This window comes from Heteronotia binoei, chromosome 2 (assembly GCF_032191835.1).
Source record: "Heteronotia binoei isolate CCM8104 ecotype False Entrance Well chromosome 2, APGP_CSIRO_Hbin_v1, whole genome shotgun sequence".
In the NCBI taxonomy this organism is placed as follows: domain Eukaryota; kingdom Metazoa; phylum Chordata; class Lepidosauria; order Squamata; family Gekkonidae; genus Heteronotia; species Heteronotia binoei.
Window position 1 is genome coordinate 190,179,738 of NC_083224.1, and position 22,713 is coordinate 190,202,450.

A 22,713-nucleotide genomic window follows, 5' to 3' on the forward strand; every position below is an offset into this window, starting at 1 on the left:
GGTTACAATCTCCTGTCTTCCCAGGCTTAAGCTTGGGAACAGGTTTGGTGCCTTCTACCTTCAAAGCATTCCTACATTTGTTACATTAAAGAAAATGAGGGAAATGCACAGACAGGAAACAGGGAAGGGAGTGCATGTCTTAACACTCAATGACTTCTAATACATTCAGAAAAGCATTATAGAAAAAAACCCAAGATTGATACTCATATGCTTGACATACTGCCCCCCTTAGGACCCACTTTGGGGTTTGTCTGGATGCAAAAGGTAAAATTGCTTTATTAACCTTGGAGCTCTCACATTAGAGGAGTCAACCCACTCATCGTAACTGGGGGGAAAAGTGTTTCCACCTTATTAAAAAATATAACACCCCTCGTCTTAATTTGGCATCAGATATTTCTTGCACTTCGTGGTGGCTCTGGCCCTCAATCAGAATAGGTTGTGGTATCGGGGCGGGGGGGGGTGCCAATTCGTAGCTCCAGGATCTCGACGGAGAAGGCTGCAATGAAAGGCAGGGTGAATTTTACTAAACATTTTGGGTAGCTCCAGTTCCACTGTCACTTTATTTATCACCCTCTTTATTTTGTAAGATCCCAAGAATTTGTGCGCCAGTTTTCTAGAAGTTTGTGGTAGCGGCAGGTTTTTGGTGGACAAAAATACAGTCTCTCCTACTTTAAAGTCCCACACTGGAGTGTGCTTTTTGTCATACTGCTTTTTGTAATGGTCTTTCGCCGCCTCTAGATTTTCTTGAATTACCTTCCACTCCTTTCCCAGTTCTCCCCACCACTGCTTGAATGAGGAGGGTGGTTCTGTCCCCCCCCCCCCCCGGGAGGAGGGGAAAAAGCTTTCCTTCATATCCGTTTACTATTTTAAACGGGGAAGTTTTCGTGGAGCTATGGAGGCTGTTATTATATCCATACTCTGCAAACGGTAGTAACTTGGCCCAATTGGATTGTTGGTAATTCACATAACACCATAAGTATTAGGGTTTGTAGAGTCTTTCAGGCTCAAGTGCCATGTTCTACTGGAGAAAGTTTTTCTTCCAGACGTTTCATTCTCAGCTGCGGAGAACATCCTCAGTGGCGTTGCAGCTGGAGCAGGCGTTCTGAATCTTTGATACCATAAGTATTGTTCCAGAAGCACATTAATCTGTTCTGTCTGACCATCGGTTTGGGGATGGTAGGCAGAACTCAGCCCTTGTTCTATCCCGGTCAGTTTGCAAAACTCCCACCAGAAGTTGGCAACGAACTTCGGGCCCCTGTCATGAATGACTTTATCAGGGAATGAGTGTTATTTGACCACATTCTGGAAAAACAAATATGCCAACTTCTTTGCATTTGGTAATTTAGCACAAGGAACAAAATGGGCCTGCTTCGAAAAAGTGTCCACTATTACCAGAATTACGGTTTTCCTTTGCGAGATGAGTAATTCTACAATAAAGTCCATGGACACTACGGACCACGGTCGAGTGGCTGTTTCTATTGGTTGCAACAGTCCAGGTTTTCCCCCTCTCCTTTTTGCCATGATACAAACCAGGCAAGTGGACACGTACTCAGATATATCCTTTTTCATTTGCGGCCACCAAAATTGCCTGTTGACTAAGTGTAGGGTTATTACATACCCAAAATGTCCCGATAGTTTACTGTTGCGGTAAGATTGCAATACCTCTTTCTGTAAGGGTTCTGGCACATATAACTTCCCGTCCCTGTACCAAAACCCTCCTTCCCCTTTTTTCACTCCTTCTGGTTTGGTCTCTCCCTCAGCCTCTACGGCTTTTTTCAGTCACTCTCCCCCCCCATGTCTTTCCAGTCTGGTTCTTTTTAGATCGGGTAGTCACCATCCCAGTTACATGATCTGGAGAGATAATTGAGTCTATCACTTCCTCCTTCTGGCTGTTAAGCTGAGGGAGTCTCGATAGAACGTCAGCTAGAAAGTTTTTAGATCCCGGAATATGCTTCAGTGTAATGTCAAATTTGGCGAAGAACTCCGCCCAGCGAATTTGCTTTTCAGTTAATTTCCTACGACCAGTTAGGGCTTCTAGGTTCTTGTGGTCAGTCCAAATCTCAAAGGGTACCCTCGCCCCTTCCAACCAGGATCTCCAAGTTTTCAAAGCAAAAGTTACTGCAAATGCTTCCTTGTCCCTCATGGACCAATTCCGTTGTTCCTGCAAAACCTTTTTGGAAATGTATGCACAGGGGCGAAATTTATCTTCCTCATCAATTTGCATTAGTATGGCTCCTACGGCCACGTCGGACATGTCACATTGGACAATGAATGGTCTCAGCTCGTCCGGGTGGGTTAGGATCGGTTCACTGGTAAAGAGTCTTTTTAATTTATTGAATGCCTCTTGGCACTCAGCCATCCCTGCTAGTCTTGCGCCCGGCCGTTTAGCCTCCAGACCTTTCCCTTGGTCTGTGAGGGGCAGTAAGGTCTGGACAAACCCTTGAATGAAGTTATAATAAAAATTCGCAAATCCGAGGAAAGATTGGAGCTGTCTATGTGTCCTCGGGGGGTTCCCAATCACTGCTTGGATTTTAGCTGGGTCCATAGCTAGCCCTCTGCCCGACACCCAGAACCCCAAATAATCAAGTTCCGTTTTATGAAACTCGCATTTCGACAATTTGGCGTAAAATTTGTTCTCGTATAGAGCACCCTCCTCACGAGTCTCACATGGGAGGGCAGGCCTTTAGAATAAATAATTATATCATCTAGGTACACCACGATCCTCTTGTACAGGTACTCTCGTAGAACTTCGTTGATGAAACTCATAAACACTCCTGGAGCCCCTTGTAATCCAAACGGCATGTCTAAGTACTCAAATTGCCCCATGGGGGTGTTGAAGGCGGTTTTCCATTCATCGCCCTCTTTTATTCACACTCTAAAGTAGGCATCTCTTAGATCGCATTTTGTGAATATTTTCCCCTCTGACACCGTGCTCAATAAGTCTTTAATCAATGGGATAGGGTAGGCATTAGAAATAGATATCCCATTTATCCCTCTAAAATCAGTGCATAATCTCAGCCCCCCATCCTTCTTTTTTCTAAACAATACTGGGGCAGCATGTGGAGCCATGGCGGTTCTGATGAACCCTCTTTTCAGATTTTTGTCTACAATTTTTCTCAGTTCAGTTTTCTCTGCCCACCCCATAGAGTATAGTTTGGCTTTGGGTAGTTGTTGTCCTGGGATCAGTTCTATTGCGCAATCCGTGCTACGGTGTGGGGGGGCAATTCGTCTGCCTCCTCCTTATCAAACACTCTTAGTAAGTCTTTGTATTCTTTGGGGATGGACCTAACTTCTTCCACCGTCAAGCACAGTCTCTCATTTCTAGGGGGTGGCTCTACTTCCCACGCCTTAATCCACTGGTGGCGTTTGCATTTGCTGTCCGTGAAGTCTATGCTTTGATCCCCCCACCTAATGTCCGGCTCATGCTTCGCCAACCAGCCAACTCCTAGCACCACATCGAATGATGCTGAAGGGGCTATCACAAATAGTTCTGTGTCCCAATGGTCCTTTATGCCCACTGGCACTGCCTGGGTTTGTTCCAAGCACAGTTCCCCTTTCATTACTGACCCATCCATTTGTTCGAATTAGATGGGGTGGGGCAGGGGCACCGTGGGCAGTCCTAGGACCTCCACTAGTTTAGGGGTAATTATCTCTCTCGTGCACCCCAAGTCAATAAGGGCCCGTACATGTACGAACCTTTTCAATTTAGAGTTCAACAAAGTCAAAGGGACAAAAAATAAAGATCCAATTATTCTCACCCTCAGTGGTGCCGTTAAATCCATGACCTGCTGCTTGGCACCGTTCAGTGTAGGTCGTTCCCATTTCCCACCAGCTCTTCTTCCCAGGACAGCTCACTCGACTCGTCCAGGAGGATGGTCTCTTCTTCGGTGATGGTGGGCGTTATGGTGTTCCCTCTGGCTGATTCTTTTGGGTGTCCCGGTGTCGTCTTCGGAACTGGAGCGATGACCTTCGGGGTCGGGGGGAGGGCTCGAGGTCTTTCAGGGCAATTAATAGCCGTATGATTCGGGTCCCCACATCGGTAGCATCGCCTCACTGGCGGGGGTTTGGTAGTTCCCACGCTCTGCTGCAGTTTCTTCCCTTCTGACTTTGCCCCTGACCGAGACTCACGTCCCCCCTTTCCCCCTTGCTAATGCTGTCGTTGTAGGGCCACCCGCTTCATGTTGGTTTCTACTTCCCCTGCTAGTTGTATCCACCCCAGCAATGTAGTGGGGCGAGCTTGCTGCAGGCACTGGTCTAGTACACTGGCGTTCAGGCCCCTGGTGAAGTGCTCAATCTTCATCAGCTCGCTCCAGCAGTTGTTGGATGTGTAGAGGGGACCCGCGCCCCATGGCTCTCCTCGCGTCCAAGTTGTGCCATGGAGGGGTCTGCACCTCTACATTCTCCAATGGGTTGAAAGGTTCTCTGTTGTCTGGGGCACCCTCCGCCATTCAGTTAGAGAGTTGCCAGTTCAGTTGAAGCTTTCTTTTGGATCACTTTCAAAATGTCAAGCATGGAAAATTCTAATACTCAGACATTGTTGCAAAGTTCTAGTTTATTGATAATCCAGTGTTGCTCTTTCAATGGACTTATTGAAAGTGATGCAGGACAATGGAAGGCATACAGTATTAAGAGATACTTCAAAGAAGAAAAGGGAAATAAGAGAGGAATGTCACACTAGTGTGTGAACTGCTACAGTTTATGCATTCAGCTATCTGTTGTGGTTACAATCTCCTGCCTTCCCAGGCCTTAGCTTGGGAACAGGTTTGGCGCCTTCTACCTTCAAAGCATTCCTACATTTGTTACATTAAAGGAGACAGAGGGAAATGCACAGAAAGGAAACAGGGAGGGAGTGCATGTCTTAACACTCAATGACTTCTAATACATTCAGAAAAGCATTATAGAAAAAAAACAAGATTGATACTCATATGCTTGACACATAGCACAGTCATTGAGAGCATCTAGAAACTCAATCTCTTTCTCTCGACCTGAACACATTGACCCAATCAATCTGCGGGTAGTTAAAATCACCTATTACGACACAATTTTTACGTTTAGCCACTGTCTTTAATTCTTCCATCATATTATAATCGTCCTCTTATCTTTTGATTTGGTGGGCGATAACAAACTCCCATAGTTAAAGTTCCTTTGGGCCCTCTATTTCGACCCAAAGCATTTTTAGAAGGGAATCTAATTCTCTGACCTCAGTCTTACTGGACTGTATACCCTATCTGACATACAGAGCCACCCCACCTCCAACCCTTCCCTCCCTATTCTTCCAGTATAACTTATATCTAGGAATCACCGTGTCCCACTGATTCTCCTCATTCCACCAAGTTTCTAAAATTCCCACAATGTCTATGTTTTCCCCCAACACTAAACATTCCAGCTCACCAATTTTACTTTGAACTCTTCTAGCATTTGTATACAAACTTCTATAATTTCCCAGGCAAGTTAGGCCCACAACCTTCCTCCTGCTGCCTCGAGACTTTGGCAGACAGTCCATACTGTTGGTCATCATCTCAGTGGACAACTCTGATCCATTATCCGGTAGAAAAGTAACAGCTAACCCTTCATCTCTTTGAGATGAGTTCTCCCGCACCAGAGACATTTCATCTCCTGTCGGCTTCCCCCCAAGATTTAGTTTAAAAACTGCTCTGTCACCTTTTTGATTTTAAGCACCGGCAGCCTGGTTCCATCTGGGGACAAGTGGAGACTGTCTCTTTTGTACAGCTCCCGCTTGTTCCAGAAAGCATCCCAGTGCCTAACAAACTTAAACCCTTCCTCCATACACCATTATCTCATCCACACATTGAGACTTCTAATTTGTGCCTGTCTCTCCAGCCCTGCATGTGGAACACGTAGCACTTCTGAGAAGGCTACCTTGGAGGTCCTGGCCTTAAGTCTCCTGCCTAGCAGCCTAAATTTTTCCTCCAGCACCTCACGACTGCATTTTCCCACGTCGTTGGTGCCAACATGCACCACGACCACTGGCTCCTCCCCAGCACCGTCTATCAGCCTATCTACCGCCTCTCCTCAGGGCCCATTTTAGGAAGTCCGGAATAGTTTGTCTCCCGCCCAGCCACAAATAACACTGCTGCAAAACAAACAGTGAGGCAAACAGTAAACTGAAAGATGTGTTCATGAGACAAAACAGTAGCAGTTCCTTCTCTTCAACTTACCAATAGAAATGTTCATTCATAGCCGGGAGGGACCCGTTCCATAGCAGCAGATAAACAGGCTGCTCCCTTTCCAGAGATCAGGTCCCCTGCAGGGGGGAGTGAATATCTTTACTTGGGTGGGTGGGAAGACAGCAAGGCTGGTGGGGGGGCACACTCATCCAGAGGCCTTTAGTGATACCTTTCCAGGTTGATTGGAAATTCCTAAGGTATCACTAAAGGCCTCTGAGGGAGAGACCTTTCCTCTTGGGGAAGCACTGTTGCCAGGGCTGTGGGGGTTGTGGAAACTGACTGGATGATTTCACACCAGTCACAGACTTTCAGCATAATCTGCCTCACGGGATTGTTGTTCAGATCAAAGTGGGTAGAGGAGAATAATGTAACCTGCTTTTGTCCCCCTCGCATTGTGAAGAAAGACTTCATTTTCCTGTGGAGAGGCTGCAGGGAGGGGGAAGGCAATGGAAACCTGAAGTCAGAGGGGCAGATAAAGGAAAGGAGATAGGGTTGCCAACTCCACGTTAGAAAATTCCTGGAGATTTAAGGGGTAGAGCCTGGAGAGGGGGGGTTTGAGGAAGGATAGGACCTCAGACAGGTACAATGCCATTTCCTACTGGGGAACCACTGGAAATCACTCAGATTTACAACTGCTCTCTAGATGACAGAGATCAGGTCCCCTTGAGGTGGGGGGGGGGGAGTCAATGTCTTCGCTTGGGTGGATGGGAAGAAAGCAAGGCTGGCAGGCATTTGCCCAGAGCTGCCTTCTAGAGCCCGTTGTATTTTTTCACAATGGGCTTTACTTTTAATAATAATAATAATAATAATAATACAGAGCACTTGGTGTTTTATGTTATTTGTTTTCCCCTGTGTTCTTAACACTGCTTTTCTTTTAAATTGTGGGTCCTTAAGCCAGCTGCTTAAACAATAGAAAACTTGCTGAGAAGAGTTTTTGGGGTAGGGAATGTGCTTTCTCAGTATGATAAGAAGGATGTTTCAGAACTGTCTTCTTCTGTTGGCTGTGCAGTTGGCATCTTGGAATTCAACTAGAGCTGGATTAGGGCCGAGGACTCCATGCTGAGGTTTGGGGAGGGGAGGGACTTTAACAGGGTATCATATTATATACTCCACTCTCCAAAGTAGCCATCTTCTCTGGGGGAGCTGATTTCTATAGTCATCTCTAGATTCTCTGTAATTCTGGGAGACCTCTAGGCCTTACCTGGAAGTTAACGACTGAAAGGAATGATGGAATCATTTATGTCCTTCCTACAACCCTGTAAAGCGAGGCTGCGTTTCAGTTGGAAATTGAGAGAATGGTTTTGTGCCACGTCTTTGTCTAGGTTGTAGCAGTGTTGAGAGTGGAATTTCCTGGCACCTGGCCTATTCACTTTAGTGGGCGATACATTGCAGTCGCTCAAGAGCAATGTTCCCTCTAAGCTGCAGTCTTGTGAGCAAAAATTCTACTTTGTGAGCTACTGTCCTTAAAAGTTGTGAGCTGCTGCATAACATTAGTGTGCTCTGGGGTCATCCTTCCTGAGCCAAGACAAAAATGTGTGCGCTGGAGGCTAAGAATCTGTGAGCTAGCTCACGCTAACTCAGCTTAGAGGGAACACTGCTCAAGAGTAAGGGAAGAGTACTCTGCACATGCTTTTTTCCCCAATTTCTAAAATGCTTTATTGAATTGAGAAACACGGTACAAATACATCAACAAATCAGTAAGTGTGCACCAAGTTCCAATACAGAACAGGGAAGTAGGTGCGTACACCATAGGCCATCTTAGAGCAAAATTACAACAACAGACATGACATCAGTATAGCATGGTAGGAGTTACTAGGAATATTGTTATCAGCTAACACTTTGTCTATAAAGGGACGCCATTTTTCTATAAAACTCAGGGAAGCAATTTGTTGAGAACGATGGGGGTCTAAATCATAAGTAAGCTTATCCAAAACAAAATAATCCCACAATTTCAACCACCAAGTCCGTCGTGAGGGAGGAGCAGCAATCTGCACATGCTTACATGTTCTTCCAGGCTTGTATTAGCCAAGTAGGAGTTTGTCTGGCCAAGCAGTCAAACGGTGTCCAGAATGTAACATTTTAGGTGGTGGTTTACCTGGTTGAATGCTTCTACATGCAAGGAGTTCCCTGAACCTAGAAAGCTAGTGAAAAGTTAGGTAGCAACACCTCACCCTCCTTACCCTGTTTTTATGTGCAGGGATTTTTTAAAAAAAAAAACCAGACGCATTCTGTTGTGAAAGTCCCCATCAAAAGCAGTCTTATGCCAGCATAAGTTGATTGTCTTTCGTAAGCCGATTTGCGAAAGATTGACATGTTCGAGGTAGAAAACTGATCAGAAGTGTAAGGTGTGTGTGTGAGAGATTCAGATCACAGCAGCACTATTTTAGTTGCATTTTTTTTAAAAGACAAATTCAGACAAAGAATACTAGGAAGATTAAAACCAGAGTCTTCCTTAATAATGCTGCTATATCCATCTATGGTGTGCCTTACCTTTTTTTAAAAAAAGGTGAAGTCTGCCAAGAGTCAGAAGTGAGAAGCCATGTGCCATTTGCTGTTGGGGCAGCCATAAAGATGCCAGCTCTAATCTTTGGAATTCCCTCCCCCATGAATCACATGGCCCCTTGGTCAGAGGCCTTCTGGTCACAGCAAGGGACCTTTGTGGATGCTGGAAGTCCTTTGAAAACCTGGATTTTCCCCCTGGCTTTAAACTGTGGCTTGTGGTAACTCAAATAGGTGTTTTATTTTCCGTCTTCTGTAAATTTATCGCTTGTGATTTTTTTTTTAGTTGTTGTCCTATGTTAATTGGAAGCCCCTTGAAGCGATTATGAAATGGGAAAGGTGACTTATAAATACCTTATGTAGGTAAAAGCAGGTGGGTAAAAACAGCTGGGGACTGGAACAGCCTATCCATGGTTTTTCAGTGGCAGCAGTTTTAATGGTAGCTTTTGGAAAATGAGGATTGCTTACATCTGCACAAAGGCCTGTGGAGTGAAAGCTGGCTGGCTTGTGCGTGTGTGCATGTGTGTGTGTGTTTCCTTTTCTCTCCCCCCTCACGCACAGGAAAGGAGGTTGGGGAGGGGAAAGCCAGTGAGCCAGACCTGATCATTTTTCATACCGCAAGCGTTAAAGTGCCACTAAATTGAACATTAACGAGGCCGAGTGAATCGGAGGCCGTGCTTCCCCCAGGAGCTGAGCTGCCCATCAGTGCATTAGAAAGGAGAATCCATTACCGCAGGCCCCAGGAGAGAATTAAATCTTTCCCAGAAAATACCTGCCGCCAATTCCATGCACACAATTTGCCCCTCCCAGCCTTTTCCCTCTCCTTTCTCTGTCTGTCTCTCCCCCCTCCCCTTTTCTAGATCCCTTGGTTTCCAACCCAGTGCTTTCAAATGCACAGTTGGAATACAAACTATGATGGGCACACCTTGATCCCTTCGCTTTGATCGAAGCTTAACAATTTACCACTTTTTAAAAAATTCACTCTTCTCTAGGGAGCTCCAGGAGTGGGTGTGGCTCTCGATTCCCCGGTTTCTCCTCCCAACGGCCCTGTGAGGTGGGTTAGAGGGAGTGACTGGCCCATTGTCTCCCAGAGAGGTCCATGGGGATTAGGGTGTTCTGTGTTCAAATAACCTAACCTAGCTCATTCCCCTGCAGCAGAAAGGCCTAGCCTCTACTGATGATGGGACTTTGTCTATGCTCAGAGGTCCTTTGTTATATCAGACTCATATTGCATCTCTTCTTAAAGGGGGCCTGCCAAAGATTATGGATGGTCATGTGGGGAGGGCCGTTAAAGGACCAGGCAGGGGTTACAAGTCTGGCAGGGATGCCCCTCCATCCACATTTCAGGCCCTCTGTTGGCAGGTGAGTCAGATGTTGGGAAAACAGATTGGAGATGTGAATGTTGTTTGCTTATTAGGTGGGGGACTTGGGTTCAGGTGCCCAGATTGCCACAAAACTTGCTTTAGTTACTAGTTCTTCTCTCCCAGCCTAACCTACCTTATAGGATTGTTGCGGGAACAAAATGGGGAAAGGGAGGGCGTACCATGAGGTCTTTAGGGGAGAATAAAAATGTAATAGATTGAGCCCAGTCCAAATGGAGTTGGGCGGAAGTTATCCACTCTGCTTTGGCAGCCCCTCTTCTGCGCCTCTGCTTGGGGGGCTGTGACCTTCTGCATGTGAGGCACACGCTCTCTCTGCAAGACCATAACTTTTTCTTTCCCCCCTGTCTTTCCTCCTCCCCCTGCAGACGGAGATTGCCAAGCGGCTCAATGTCATTTGTGCGCAGCTCATCCCCTTCCTGTCCCAAGAGGTGGGTGTCCCCAACTCTGCTCCCCCCTCCCTTGATCCACGGCAGCTGTTGATATAGTTGCGTTATTCCCCCAACCCCGCTAGCTTTGCACATACAGGTAAATTAGGAAGCACCCTCTAGAAGCTGGAATGGTTGTGCTGCCAGCAGTATGGCCGTTTCAATTTTGGGGGTTTTTAATGGAAGAGGAGGGGACTTTGTAGCATGAGCAGCAGCCATGAGAGAAGACGCACAGGGAGCAGCGACACCCTTGGAGTGTGGGTTAAGTCTGTTGGTGGCCCCTGGAGATTCCTGCTCCTATTTGCTGCACCCCACCTCCTCTCTCTGGTGGCCGTGGAGGAACAAGCCTCTGTTGACATGGACACACAAAGCGGCCTTTTTCTGAACCGGACCCTTGGTCCATCAAGGTCAATATTGTCTATTCTGACTAGTAGCAGCTCTCCAAGGTCCCAGGCTGAGGTCTTTCACGTGACCTATTGCCTGGTCCTTTTTAAATTGGAGATCCCAGGGTTTGAACCCGAGACCTTCTGCATGCCACGCAGATGCTCTGCCACTCTGTGAGCCGCAGTCCCTCCCTTCCTGTTTGTATAGCTTCATGGAGCGTTCTGCTGTTGGTCACACTACATTGTCACCAAGCATTAGAATTCAGGTTTGATTATAGATGACTGCTGCACCTTCAGTCTGGTGCCTGAGAGAAGCCCTGGAGCATCTCTCTGCCTCCTGGAGACTGAGATCTTCATATCTGAGAGAAAGAAAAGCAGGGGCTTCGTTTCCTGTGGGGCTGAGAATAAGGATGGAGAAGTGGGTTTTGAAGAAGGCTGGGGGGCATTTTGGAGGGAATGGGAAGAGAGCTGGCCTTCGGGAATGAGGGTAAGCAGCTGCTGGTGTGAGCGTTGGATAAGGGGTGTTGTGTCCCCCGGGGGTGGTCAGTTCTGAGGTTTCTGGGCTGCAGAAGAGGCCAGGAAGACGGGGCTGTTTTCATCTTTCTGCTAACTCGAGTGTTGTTGTTTTCTTCTTCTAACCTCTTGCAGCATCAGCAGCAGGTGGTTCAAGCCGTGGAACGTGCCAAGCAGGTGACTATGGCAGAACTGAACGTGGCAATCGGGGTATGTGGACCCCTTCCATCCCCCCCCAAATCCCATTTTGTTGGTGGATCCTCCAAACTCTTGGCTGCTGCTCAGGGGTGGGATCCCAGACATAGCAGAGCAGATGTAGGACGCTCGTGATTGATCGGCTTAGGATTTGGAGCCTGAGACTTGACTAACTGAATGCAAGCTACTGAATATCAAACTATCCATTATGTTGGGGTTGCTATTCCTCAGGCCTTGCATGTGCCAGATTTCAACATGGGAGATAGTCTGCAATAGAAGAGTCCAGCAACACCTCCAGAGCCAGTTCGGTGTAGTGGTTAAGTGCACAAACTCTAATCTGGGAGAACCGGGTTTGATTCCCCACTCCTCCACATTGCAGCTGCTGGTGTGGCTTTGGGTTAGTCCCAAGTTGTCTGAGCTCCTTCTGGAAACAGGAGTTTCTGTCAGATCTCTCTCAGCTCCACCTGCCTCACAGGGTGGGGATAGGAAGGGAAGGGAGATTGTAAGCCCCTCTGAGACTCCCAAGTGAAGGCTGAGGTTTAAATTCCATCTCCTCCTCTGATTTTTGAGGTATGAGCTTTCACACATAAGAGCTCCCCTTGTGGGAGTGGAGGTTCCCGTGAGATGAAGGGAGCGTTGACTCTTGGAAGCTTTTTTTATCCCCAAGATCTTGTTGGAGGTCTGTAGCTGTCTCCTTTTTATTGATTGGCTATTTGGCACTTCCTGGCACTTGGGGCCCTATGGAATGACCACCGTGGGGGAGCTGCAGGCAAGCTGCCCAGGTGCAGACGGTCCCCCTCCCAGACCTCTGAAAAGCCCAGTGTGGCTCAAGTGGGAAGCAGGGAGAGAGAGAGAGAGAGAGAGAGAGGCAATGGGTGTATTGCTGGTGGATTAGGGAGGGATGTGACTGGAACGGCGGTGGGTAATGAGATTCGTTACAGTGGGCTGGAGAGGGCTGGTGATCCACCGCGCACCCTCAGGAACAAAACAAGTCTCTGCAGGCAGCAGCTGGTTGGACTGAGAGGAATCCAGCCTTATTCACCCAGAACGGGAGATGCTCTACCCCGCTTCCAGCCAATCCTACTGCTTTTTCTTTTCCCACTAAGAATGGCCCGCAGATTCAAGCAGGTTCATCAGGATCTGTCCAGCTGGCCTTGCCGCCTTCCCCGGGAGCCCTGCCTGATGAAAATGTCCCATGCCTCTTTGGGGAGACTCAGAGGTGCTTGACCTTTGGCGAGCCTTCAACAGCTGGGAGAGCTTGGCGTCTGTTGCGGAGGGGCTGTCTGAGCTGTGGGGGGCCCAGAACTTTGGGGGGGGCATTTGATTGATTCTTGGTCACCAAATCACACTTATCCCCAAACTGAGGAGCAGGATACTGATACTGTGAGTCACAGTCAGTGTACCAACAGAAAGGAACTAGTTTGGGGTAGTGGTTAAGTGTGTGAACTCTTATCTGTAAGATGCAGGTTTTTTGATTCCCCACTCCTCCACTTGCAGCTGCTGAAATGGCTTTGAGTCAACCATAGCTCTCGTAGGAGTTGTTCTCAAAAGGGCAGCTTCTGGGAGAGCTCTCTCACCCCACCCCTACCCCACAGGGTGTCTGTTGTGGGGGTGGAAGGTAAAGGAGATTGTAAGCCATTCTAAGACTTAGTCAAAGAGTACAAATCTATGGTCTTCTTCTTCTAATGGGATAGTTAAAGATTCCACTGAACCCAAAGTATGCACTTACTAAGGAGGCTGCCTGTTGCATCTGTGCATGAATCATAGCTTTGGGCTTGCTTACTTTTCTTCCTATTGAGAGGCACCCCCTGAAGGCGGAGTCATATAGAAACCCCAAGGTGATTTCTTTCCTGAGGGTGCGTAATTCTGAACTCTTGGACCTTTGAAAACAGGTGATCAGACTAAAGTGTGCATCCAAATGCAGTGCAGGAGAACAGGGGAGTTATGAGTCAGAAGTTTGGGAAACAGTCTTGAGGGCTAGAAACCTGACTATAAAAAATAGGAAGTTTTTATGTCTGCTAATTTCTGCACCCAGCTCCAGATGCCGGGCTTCTTCAAAGGTGTGCTCAGACAGAAGCACGCCCCTGGGCCAACAAGCCCTTTCATAACTCTGGTTCTGTCAAACGTAATTACTGTGGGACATGAGCAGTTGGGAAGGTGACTTTGGAGTGCTAAAAAAACAAATCAGTGCCTGTGTTTGCATTGTCAGGAATGAGAGTGTTGAGTGTGGAGGCTGAAGACAATCCAGGCAGGGAGTCGGATTGGGTTAACCAATGAGGAGAAGCGATTGGCTTGTTCCTGAAAGCTTTTTGAGTATGAACAGTGATATTTAATTTAAAAGGCCAGGGAAGGGAAAGCTGACCCAGTTTCTGGGGCTCTGTCAAAACCCATGTACTTAAAAAATACGGGGAGGGGGAGTGGAAAAGCGGAATAAACCCACCCTTCTAGGCAAGAGGATTTCTCAGTCAGATCAGCTCTTTTCCTACTTCTGGGGCTGCAAGCTGTCCAGGATATTCTCCAAAGACAGGAAGGAGAGGTGTGTGATATTTGCCTGTGTTTAGAGAGGGGGGCAACCTATCTGTCCTGGAGAGGGTGTGCTGCTTGTAAGACCCCTGTGATAGGAGGTGGGAAGGCCAAGCTTTCCTCCAGGATCAAGTTGTTTAGCGCAGCCCCTTCGATACATGCAGTAGCACAAATTTGATTTTGTATTTTGCAAGTGACGTTGCACATCTCTGACCGCTCCTGGAAATTACGCCCACGCAGCCTGAACTGCCGGGCCAATGCAAGTGGGAGCCGGGGCATCTGATCAGCACAACATGCACAATTCAATTCTTTTTTCGCTCTCAGAATGGCTTTGTTTTCCATCGAGTGAGAGAGTCTGGACCCGCATCCCAGCAGGGCTGAGTTGCAACGAGCATTCAGCTGTCAGGTAGTAGAGGAGCTTTGCACCTGCTCCAGGTTTTGGGTCTCCAGGTCATTGGGAATGCACTCCTTAGAGTAATTTTAGTTTAGTTTTTAGTTTATTTATGATTTATATCCCGCCCTTCCCACCAAGTGGCTCAGGGCGGCTCACAACGTAAAATCCAACATAAAGATTAAGTTTAAGCATTTAACACAGTTAAAACATTTAAAACATTAGGAATAACAGAAGTCTAATAGAACCACACTTAGTTTCTTGTGCCGGTTAGTTATAAGCCAGCCAGAAGAGGGTTGTCTTACAGGCCCTGCGGAACTGAGCAAGGCTCCCGCAGGGCCCTCACCTCTTCCGGCAGCTGGTTCCACCAGGAAGGGGCCATAACAGAGAAGGCAACCAGTAAGAGTAAGAAAGCAACCAGATCATTTTAATTTTAAAACTGTGACCCACCCTTACTGATCCTTGCTCCCCAGGAGCATTTTGTTTGGGTACTTCCTCAAGACCTGGAAACCTATAGTTTGGTACCTGTGTTACTTGAAGGTCAGAGATCAAGATGGGTGGCTTTCAGTGTTCCCTCTAAGCTGCAGAGTCTTGTGAGCAAAAACTCTGCTTTGAGTTACTGGCATTAAAGTTGTGAGCGACTGCACAAATCAGTGTGCTCTGGGGTCATCTTTCCTGAGCGAAGACAAGAAACGTGTGAGCTGGAGACTTAAGAACCTGTGAGGTAGCTCACGCTAACTCAGCTTAGAGGGAACACTGGCGGCCATGTTTTGTCTGTAGTAGCAGAAAAAAGCAAGAGTCCAGCAGCACCTTCCAGACTAACACAATTTGTGGCTGCAGGGGAGGAGCTTTTGTTGGTCATCTGAGGAAGTGACCGCAGTGACTCACAAAAGCTCCTCCCCTGCGGCCACAGATGGTGTTAGTCTTTAAGGTGCTCCTGGAGGGTCACAAGCAGCCAAGCAACTTATGCATAGGACATACATGTTGCTCAGAGTCACAAGGGGTAGGATCTTTCCCTCCCCAACCAAGGGAAGAAGGAGCCTGTGCCCCTTACCTAGGGATGCCAGCCTCCAGGGTGGGATCTGGGGATCCCCCAGAATTACAGCTCACCTCTAGACTATGGAGATCAGTTCTCCTGGAGGAAATGGATGCTTTGGAGAGTGGACTCAATGTCATCATACCCCACTGAGGTTCTGTCCTCCTCAGGCTCCACTCCCAAATCTCCAGGAGTTTCCCAACTCGGAGCTGGCAACCCTATGTCCCCCGCCCTCCACCAGGGACCAGTGGAGACCTTGCAAACCTACCTTTACCAGGTGTTTCTGCCTCCCCCCTTCTGCCAGTTCAGCCCTGCTAAAATAGCTTCGACTGGGACTTTGCTGCTCCCGCATTTATCCCTCTTATTGGCCTGCAGAGGAAATTCTGCAGACTGACTTTGATTGCGCTTCCTTTTGCATAAATGCATGCAGCTTTCTAATGCATGGAAATGCATATGTATATGTTTTTAACGTGGCACCTGCCAAACTTTCAATACCTAACTTTCCAAAGTGCTTTTGCCTACCTTCTTGCACTTGGCCTTGCCCAAAGCCCTGAGGGGGATGTTTCCGTTTTCAATGTGAGGAATCCGAGGTTGCAGCAGAGCACAGCACACCTCGAACCTCTGCAAGGAGCTGGGGTTTGAAGCTGGGTATCCCAGATCAAAAGCCCCCCCAAAGCATGACATGTTTCTTCTCAGTGGTAGAGCCTCTGCTTGGCATGCAGAAGGTCCCAAGTTCAACCCCCTGCAGCATCTCCAGTTTAAAAGGACCAGGCAGGAGGTGATATGAAAGAGCTTCCTCTGCCTGAGACCCTGGGGAGCTGCTGCCAGCTCGAGTAGACAAAACTGACCTTGATGGACTGATTCAGTAGAGGGATGACGCAGCACCCTTCCTCAGAGGGATGCGGTTTTGAAATGGTGTCTCCTACCTTTCTGTCTCTCAGCTGTGCTGTCTATGCAGTTCAGAATATTTCCTTCCCAGTGTTCCAGAAGTTCTGTTGTTTGCCAGCAGCCAGGGCACGGGTCCCCAGGTCTTCTTCCACCTAGTATAGATTCCAGTTTAGCTTCGTCCTATGGCTCCTGGGGACCAGTTTTCTGTTCCTGCCCAGGTCTTCTTCTTCTCCGCAGTGTCTACGTTTCCAAAGAAAATATTGCCTTGTTAGCAGTCCAAGAACAGTCTCCCAGAGTGCCCAGATTATGGATGTATCTCGCTTCACAGAATGATGGGCGAGCCCGTTCATAATCAGGATAAATTATAAAGGGATTTTTTTTAAAAAAAAATATGGGAGTTGGTGATATGCTAGGTCTTTGGGTGAAAGCCAAAAATTCATTCATTTGGCTGTGAGTCAATGGGCAATGGGGGGGGGGGTGAGTCCACTGCCCCCCCCCCCCCCCAAATCTGGTTCTCCTATAATTTGGGCTCTGTTTGAAGTGGCTCAGATATACATAATACATAGATGCACAATGCACAGCAATAACAAACAGGCCCCGAATGGCAACAAAATGGAACCCCCAGTCTTCCACATGCGTTTGAAGCCTGGTACCTACAAAAAAACAGAGCTGGCGAAGCGATCTCGTTCGAGCCAGAAGTGCACTATTGATTGAGCACTTCTGATCTCAAACCTGGAAGCATTTAAGCTGGGTTGGGCTGATGCAGTCATGGATTTTTGAGTCTGCTCTCGGAGGGCGGCAACATCTCAACCGGACCACGCTGGCCTGTTCTGCCGAAGGAGCAGCCGCTCAAGGAATCGCCTTGGCGCACGTTTGCCGAGGAGAGCTTGCAGCCGCAAAGTCTCGCAACACTGCCTCATGCAGTGACCAACCCAATTGTTTCTTCCAGCAGGAGGACTCTCAGAAATATATTTTTTGAACTAAAACTTGAAGTTGCCAAGTTGGCATCCCCCTCCCCTCCCCCTAAGGGGGGGATTCCCTGCTCCCAGTGTCTAGAAAGCTGAACTGTAGCACGTTATACAGGATGTCATTGGGTTGCAACTTGTTTTAATTAACTGGTTTTATGGATTTTATATGTTTCTCTCCTGTTGTACATCGCCTAGAGCCTGACGTCTGCCGGGATGAGACTATTCATAAATTTAAATAATGATAACAATTATAACAGATGATGATGATGTGTCGTCCCTTGTCAAACTTGCTCCTTGATGGTCCCAGAATCTGGATTTTGGAAATAGTCTTAGAAAAATCTTTTCCTTGTAACTCCTGTAAACGGGACTCTTCGAAGTTGCTATTCTCTGCTTCCAAAACTGCTTGTCTCTGAAGACTTTGTGACCCTTCATAGCTGGTGGGGCTTGGATGTAATATGAACAAAAATATCACCCATTCTTGACTGACCTATGGGGGTCTACTGAAAATTTTGGTAATGACCAGCTTTGCTGTAATTTTTAGGGGAAGCTTGATGCAGCTTTTAGAAATATTTATAGAACTGAAGTATGGTTTGCTATCATTCCAGCTGGGAAAAATCTGTCCTTTGCTTTTGCTGGCAGTGAGTAGTTCAGAGGTCCCCAACGTGTGGTGGTGCCTCTGAGCAACATGATGCCCACCGATACCTTTCTTGGCTTCTACCAAAATAGGTGGGGCCAAATGGGGCCCAATTGGGGAGGGACGGTGGCTCAGTGGTAGAGCATCTGCCTGGGAAGCAGAAGGTCCCAGGTTCAATCCCTGGCATCTCCAAAAAAGGGTCCAGGCAAATAGGTGTGAAAAACCTCAGCTTGACACCCTGGAGAGCCGCTGCCAGTCTGAGAAGACAATACTGACTTTGATGGACCAAAGGTCTGATTCAGTAGAAGGCAGCTTCATATGTTCATATGCTCTACTGCAGGGCTTTAGAATGGCTACTGGAGATCCAATTGACTGTGGAGATTAAAATAACATTGTTTTAGGGATGGCTGCCGCCACAGTGTTGGTTTTATTCTCCTTCACCTGTTTCCCAGGGTATTTTTAATCACCCTCTTTTCCCTTGTCCTTTGGTGTCCTCTGTGTGTGCAGCTCCACTTCTTGTGGCAACCATTTTGTGCTTGGCTCTACTTGCTGTGAGCCGCCCTATGTGCTATGAGCCTCCCTGAGCCACCTTGGTGGGAAGGGCGGGATATAAATAATAAATAAACTAAACTAAAACTAAACTACTTCCTGTGGCAGTCATTTGGCACTTGGCTCCACCTCTGGTGGCAGCCATTTTGTAGTTGCACCGCTACCCTGTGGCAGAATTCTGAAGATGTCCGCAGGTTCAAAAAAGGTTGGGGACCTCTGGTCTTGTTTGTTGACTTCAAGTTCTTGAGTCTGCTGATATCCCAAGCAAGTTAAATAATATGCACCCACCCCTCGTGCCTCTGAGTGCTGGGCTCTTGGACTCTTGGTGTGATCTCAGAACCGCTTGTGCCTCTGTCCCCCCACCTCTTATTTTTCTCACCAGCACCAGATTCAGGCCCAGCACCTCTCCCATCATGCACCCCCCATTCCGCTGACACCTCACCCCTCCAGCGTGCAGTCGGCAAGTCTGGCTACCATCAGCAGTGCTTCCGGACTCTTGGCGCTCTCCGGGGCACTGGGGGCTCAGGCCCAGCTTGTCCCGAAGGATGATCGAGGACTTCATGATGCAGAGCACAGAGGTATGGGACAGATGCTTGTAGCAGTGACATGGGAGAGCCTGTTAAGAGAACAAGGGGATAAAAGTGGGTCAGTGATACAGCACAGGTAGCAGCGCTCCATTTTCATCTGATCAGGCTTGTAAATTCAGTGCTAGGCAAACTTCTGTAGGAAAGGGGTTCCAGAGCCCAGGTGCCACCACTAAAAAGGCCCTGGTCCACTTGCGCTGAATGCGCAGGCTTCACCAACAGGCATGTTCATCTTGGCCATCTACCTGTGGGTCCCAGGATGGTAGATTGAGATAACAGATTTGATTGAATCCAGCAAGGTACTTCCTTGGCTGATTTAAAGGAATTTGAACTAGGATCTGAAATGTGCAGGTTTAAGCCCCATTCTGCCACGAAAGCCTGCTTGGGTGACTTTGGGCCAGTCAGTGTGACCTACCTCACAGGGTTGTTGTAAGGGTAAAGTGGAGGGGAGGAGTATGATGGTAAGCTGCTTTGGGTCCCCATTAGGGAGAAAGACAGGGTATAAGCAACATAAATAAACATGATCCAGTTTTAGAATAGATTGCATCTCTCTCTCTCACACTGTTTTTATCCTTGTTTTTACCATTTTAATGTTTTTAAAGAATTCTTAGTGTTGGGAGAAGGGGGGGCATTAATCTTTTCAATGAAATGCCTTTAGGAAGCCTATGAGAGCCAGTTTGGTGTAGTGGTTAAGTGTGCAGACACTTATCTGGAGAACCGGGTTTGATTCCCCACTCCTCCACTTGCACCTGCTGGAATGGCCTTGGGTCAGCCATAGCCCTGGCAGGGGTTGTCCTTGAAAGGGCAGCTGCTGTGAGAGCCCTCTCCAGCCCCACCCACCTCACAGGGTGTCTGTTGTGGGGGAGGAAGGTAAAGGAGATTGTGAGCCGCTCTGAGACTCTTCGGAGTGGAGGGCAGGATATAAATCCAATATCTTCATCTACCTCACAGGGTGTCTGTTGTGGGGGAGGAAGGTAAAGGAGATTGTGAGCCGCTCTGAGACTCTTTGGAGTGGAGGGCAGGATATAAATCCAATATCTTCTTCTTCTATGAGGAAGTGACTGGGGAGTTTCAGTCACTCACCCAGGCAAGCCCAGCTGAGTATCCTGATAGCGCCGCCAGCCCTGCAGGAACAGTTGAGACCTTACAAGAGCAGGAAGTGGCTGCTGGAAGTGGCTGGGGCTTGGCTCTAATTATCGCTGCCTATTAGGGTCCAGCAGGAGCATTGCTGTTACATTAAATGGCCCCTAGAAGTGAAACAGATTATCCCAGCATCCAGAATTGGGTGGTAGAATGCCTGTGTCCATGGAGGTTCAGTTTAGCGACACAGTGAAGTAAAACACTGGGTTTTCAAAGAGCGAGTTAGCGACTTCCATACCCAGAATCTTATCTTGGGAGGGAAGGTATAATCTGAAAAAAAATACTGTCTATGCAAGATGGCTATTATGGAAATGAACCCATCAAAATCCATTTTTGCTAAGGAACAAAAAAAATAAAAAAAATAAAATCCTCGGTCTTTCAGTTTGTTCTGAGCCAGTGTGGTTATGGTAGTTAAAATGTTGGACAAGGACTTGGGAGGGCCTGGGTTTGAATCCCCACTCAGCTGTGAAGATCCCCAGGTGCCTACGTGCCAGCTGCTCTTTTTCTCAGCCTAATATACCTTGCAGGGCTGTTGAAGAGAAACATTTAAGAAAGCCCAGGAGGATAAAATTTTGTTGTTGTTTTGATTTAATTGATTGCCCCACCCCAACCGTTGCCAGGTTTTGAGCGATTTACATCAGTTAATATAAAAAACAATATATACATTAAGATCAATATAACAATTTAAATTTAAAAACATTGCGGGTGTACAGGACAAAATAGTCAAAACAGCCATCAAATCAAATAGATGTGCAGTCCGACAGATACATTCTCTGGAGCTGTAAACCCATGTTAACACCTTGAGTGTCCCCCAGTGTGCCTGTTTATGGCCTAAAAGAGGGAGGAGAGTTTAGCAGATTTCTCCTCTCACCGTAGGCTGTATTCAAGCCTCATAATTTGTGAGTGGAAAAGCGGGAGCAGAGAAGAAACAAATCCTGCACTTAGCTTTGCCAGGGTGCTATCAAACAAACGGCAGCAATGCAACTTAGTTTTGGGCTTTTAAAATTTTAATTGCAGCTTAGCAATAAAGGCCATTCTTAACCCATTTAGTAATAAGGAAGGAGAGGGATGAAAGCCCTCCCCACGCATACACACTGACAGTGTCTTGCTTGCAAATTTCAAATGAATATGTTGGGAAGCGTGTGTGTCCTGCGCATTGTTAAAATCTCATCCTCTCTTGTATTCCCCCCTCCTTGCACTGTTACTGATCGGTGTTGCTATGGCGATAGAGAGAGACCCGGGTCCCGTAAGTCTCTGTTTTCCTTTCCGTTTCTTGCTTTCCCTCCCCTGTTTCCCAGTTGTTTGGGCTCCTTAGTGGAGAGAAAGCTTTGGCCAAAAGGAGGTGGAGGGATGCAGAAAGAGCTGGTTGGATGTATGTCTTGGCTTTTCTTGTTGTGTGTGTGTATTCTTAAAGCTGCTTTTGTGCATATTTGGTGTGTGGTGGTGGTGGGGGGACATTCTCAGCAACAGAGTGAGAAGCAAATGCACCAGTCTGTCCCATTGGTTGGCACGCTGGCCACTCTGTTCCTCACTTGGGTGTGGGGGATGGGGGGAGGTTGTGTGCAGCCTCCCATTATGCTTTGGTGGGCATGATCCTGACACAGCAGTGTGCTTGAGTGTCAGGCTTTCAATACACATGTCTGGCATTCAAAGCCTGTTTGATTTGGGGCCAGCTCTTCATCTTGTCTACCTTGCAGGGTTCTTAACAGGATGAAAAGCTGTCTCCTTTAGGATGCAGAGAAGATGTTGGATAGGATGGGGCGGCTGATCCTCTAATCCAGTTTAGTTGGCTAGCAGCCTTGGGTCATTCTTCTGCCTGCACCCTGTTCGAAAGGACATTTCTGTACAATCAAAAGTATTGCATGATAAAACACAGAGCTTGTGGCACTTTTAAAAATTGGCTATAAAGCAAATCTAAATGTTTTCTCCACCCAGGACTGAAAAAAAATAAAACTGGTGTATCTAGAAACATAGTATAGCTGACATGCTAAATTTCTACATGCAGGGAATGTTAATGTTTTTCATTTCTCACAGTAAGCGAGAAATCCCAAAGCCTTCTGGTTTCAGCAGCCTTCCTGCTTGAGATGCTTCATGTCTGACAACATAATTTGTTATGAGAAGCCCCAATGTCTGAGCTTTCTTGGTCCCTAGGTTGGCATAAAGTTGGATAGGGAATGCCCCATCAAGGGTTGAATGGCTTTTCTATTGGCTAACATGTTGGGGAGCTCGGCCTCTGGCCAGATCTCAGCCACAGCACTCTGCCAGATATGTGTTGCAACTCCTGGTCTTGATTAAGTGCTTGGGGCTACCTGACTGGAGCGCTTGGCCCTTCCATGGAGCTCCAGAACCTATGTTTTAAGGGTCCTGACATGCTCAAAGACACCATCAGGCTTTCAATATCTTCTTGTGGTTATG

The 22,713-nt window shown here is 47.4% G+C and overlaps 1 protein-coding gene across 3 annotated transcripts in view; it reads left to right on the plus strand.

The window, feature by feature from the left end:
* LOC132567104 (transducin-like enhancer protein 1) overlaps positions 1-22,713 on the plus strand; it is an 85,134-nt gene that overhangs the window by 11,681 nt on the left and 50,740 nt on the right. The window contains exons 6-9 of one of the 3 annotated variants that reach the window (XM_060232722.1): positions 10,435-10,497; positions 11,526-11,600; positions 18,957-19,152; positions 21,528-21,544. In XM_060232722.1, the coding sequence (XP_060088705.1) occupies positions 10,435-10,497; positions 11,526-11,600; positions 18,957-19,152; positions 21,528-21,544 (351 nt within the window). Of the gene's footprint in view, positions 1-10,434; positions 10,498-11,525; positions 11,601-18,956; positions 19,170-21,527; positions 21,545-22,713 lie in introns of all 3 variants that reach the window. The other 2 variants (XM_060232724.1, XM_060232723.1) reach the window with 2 other exon arrangements.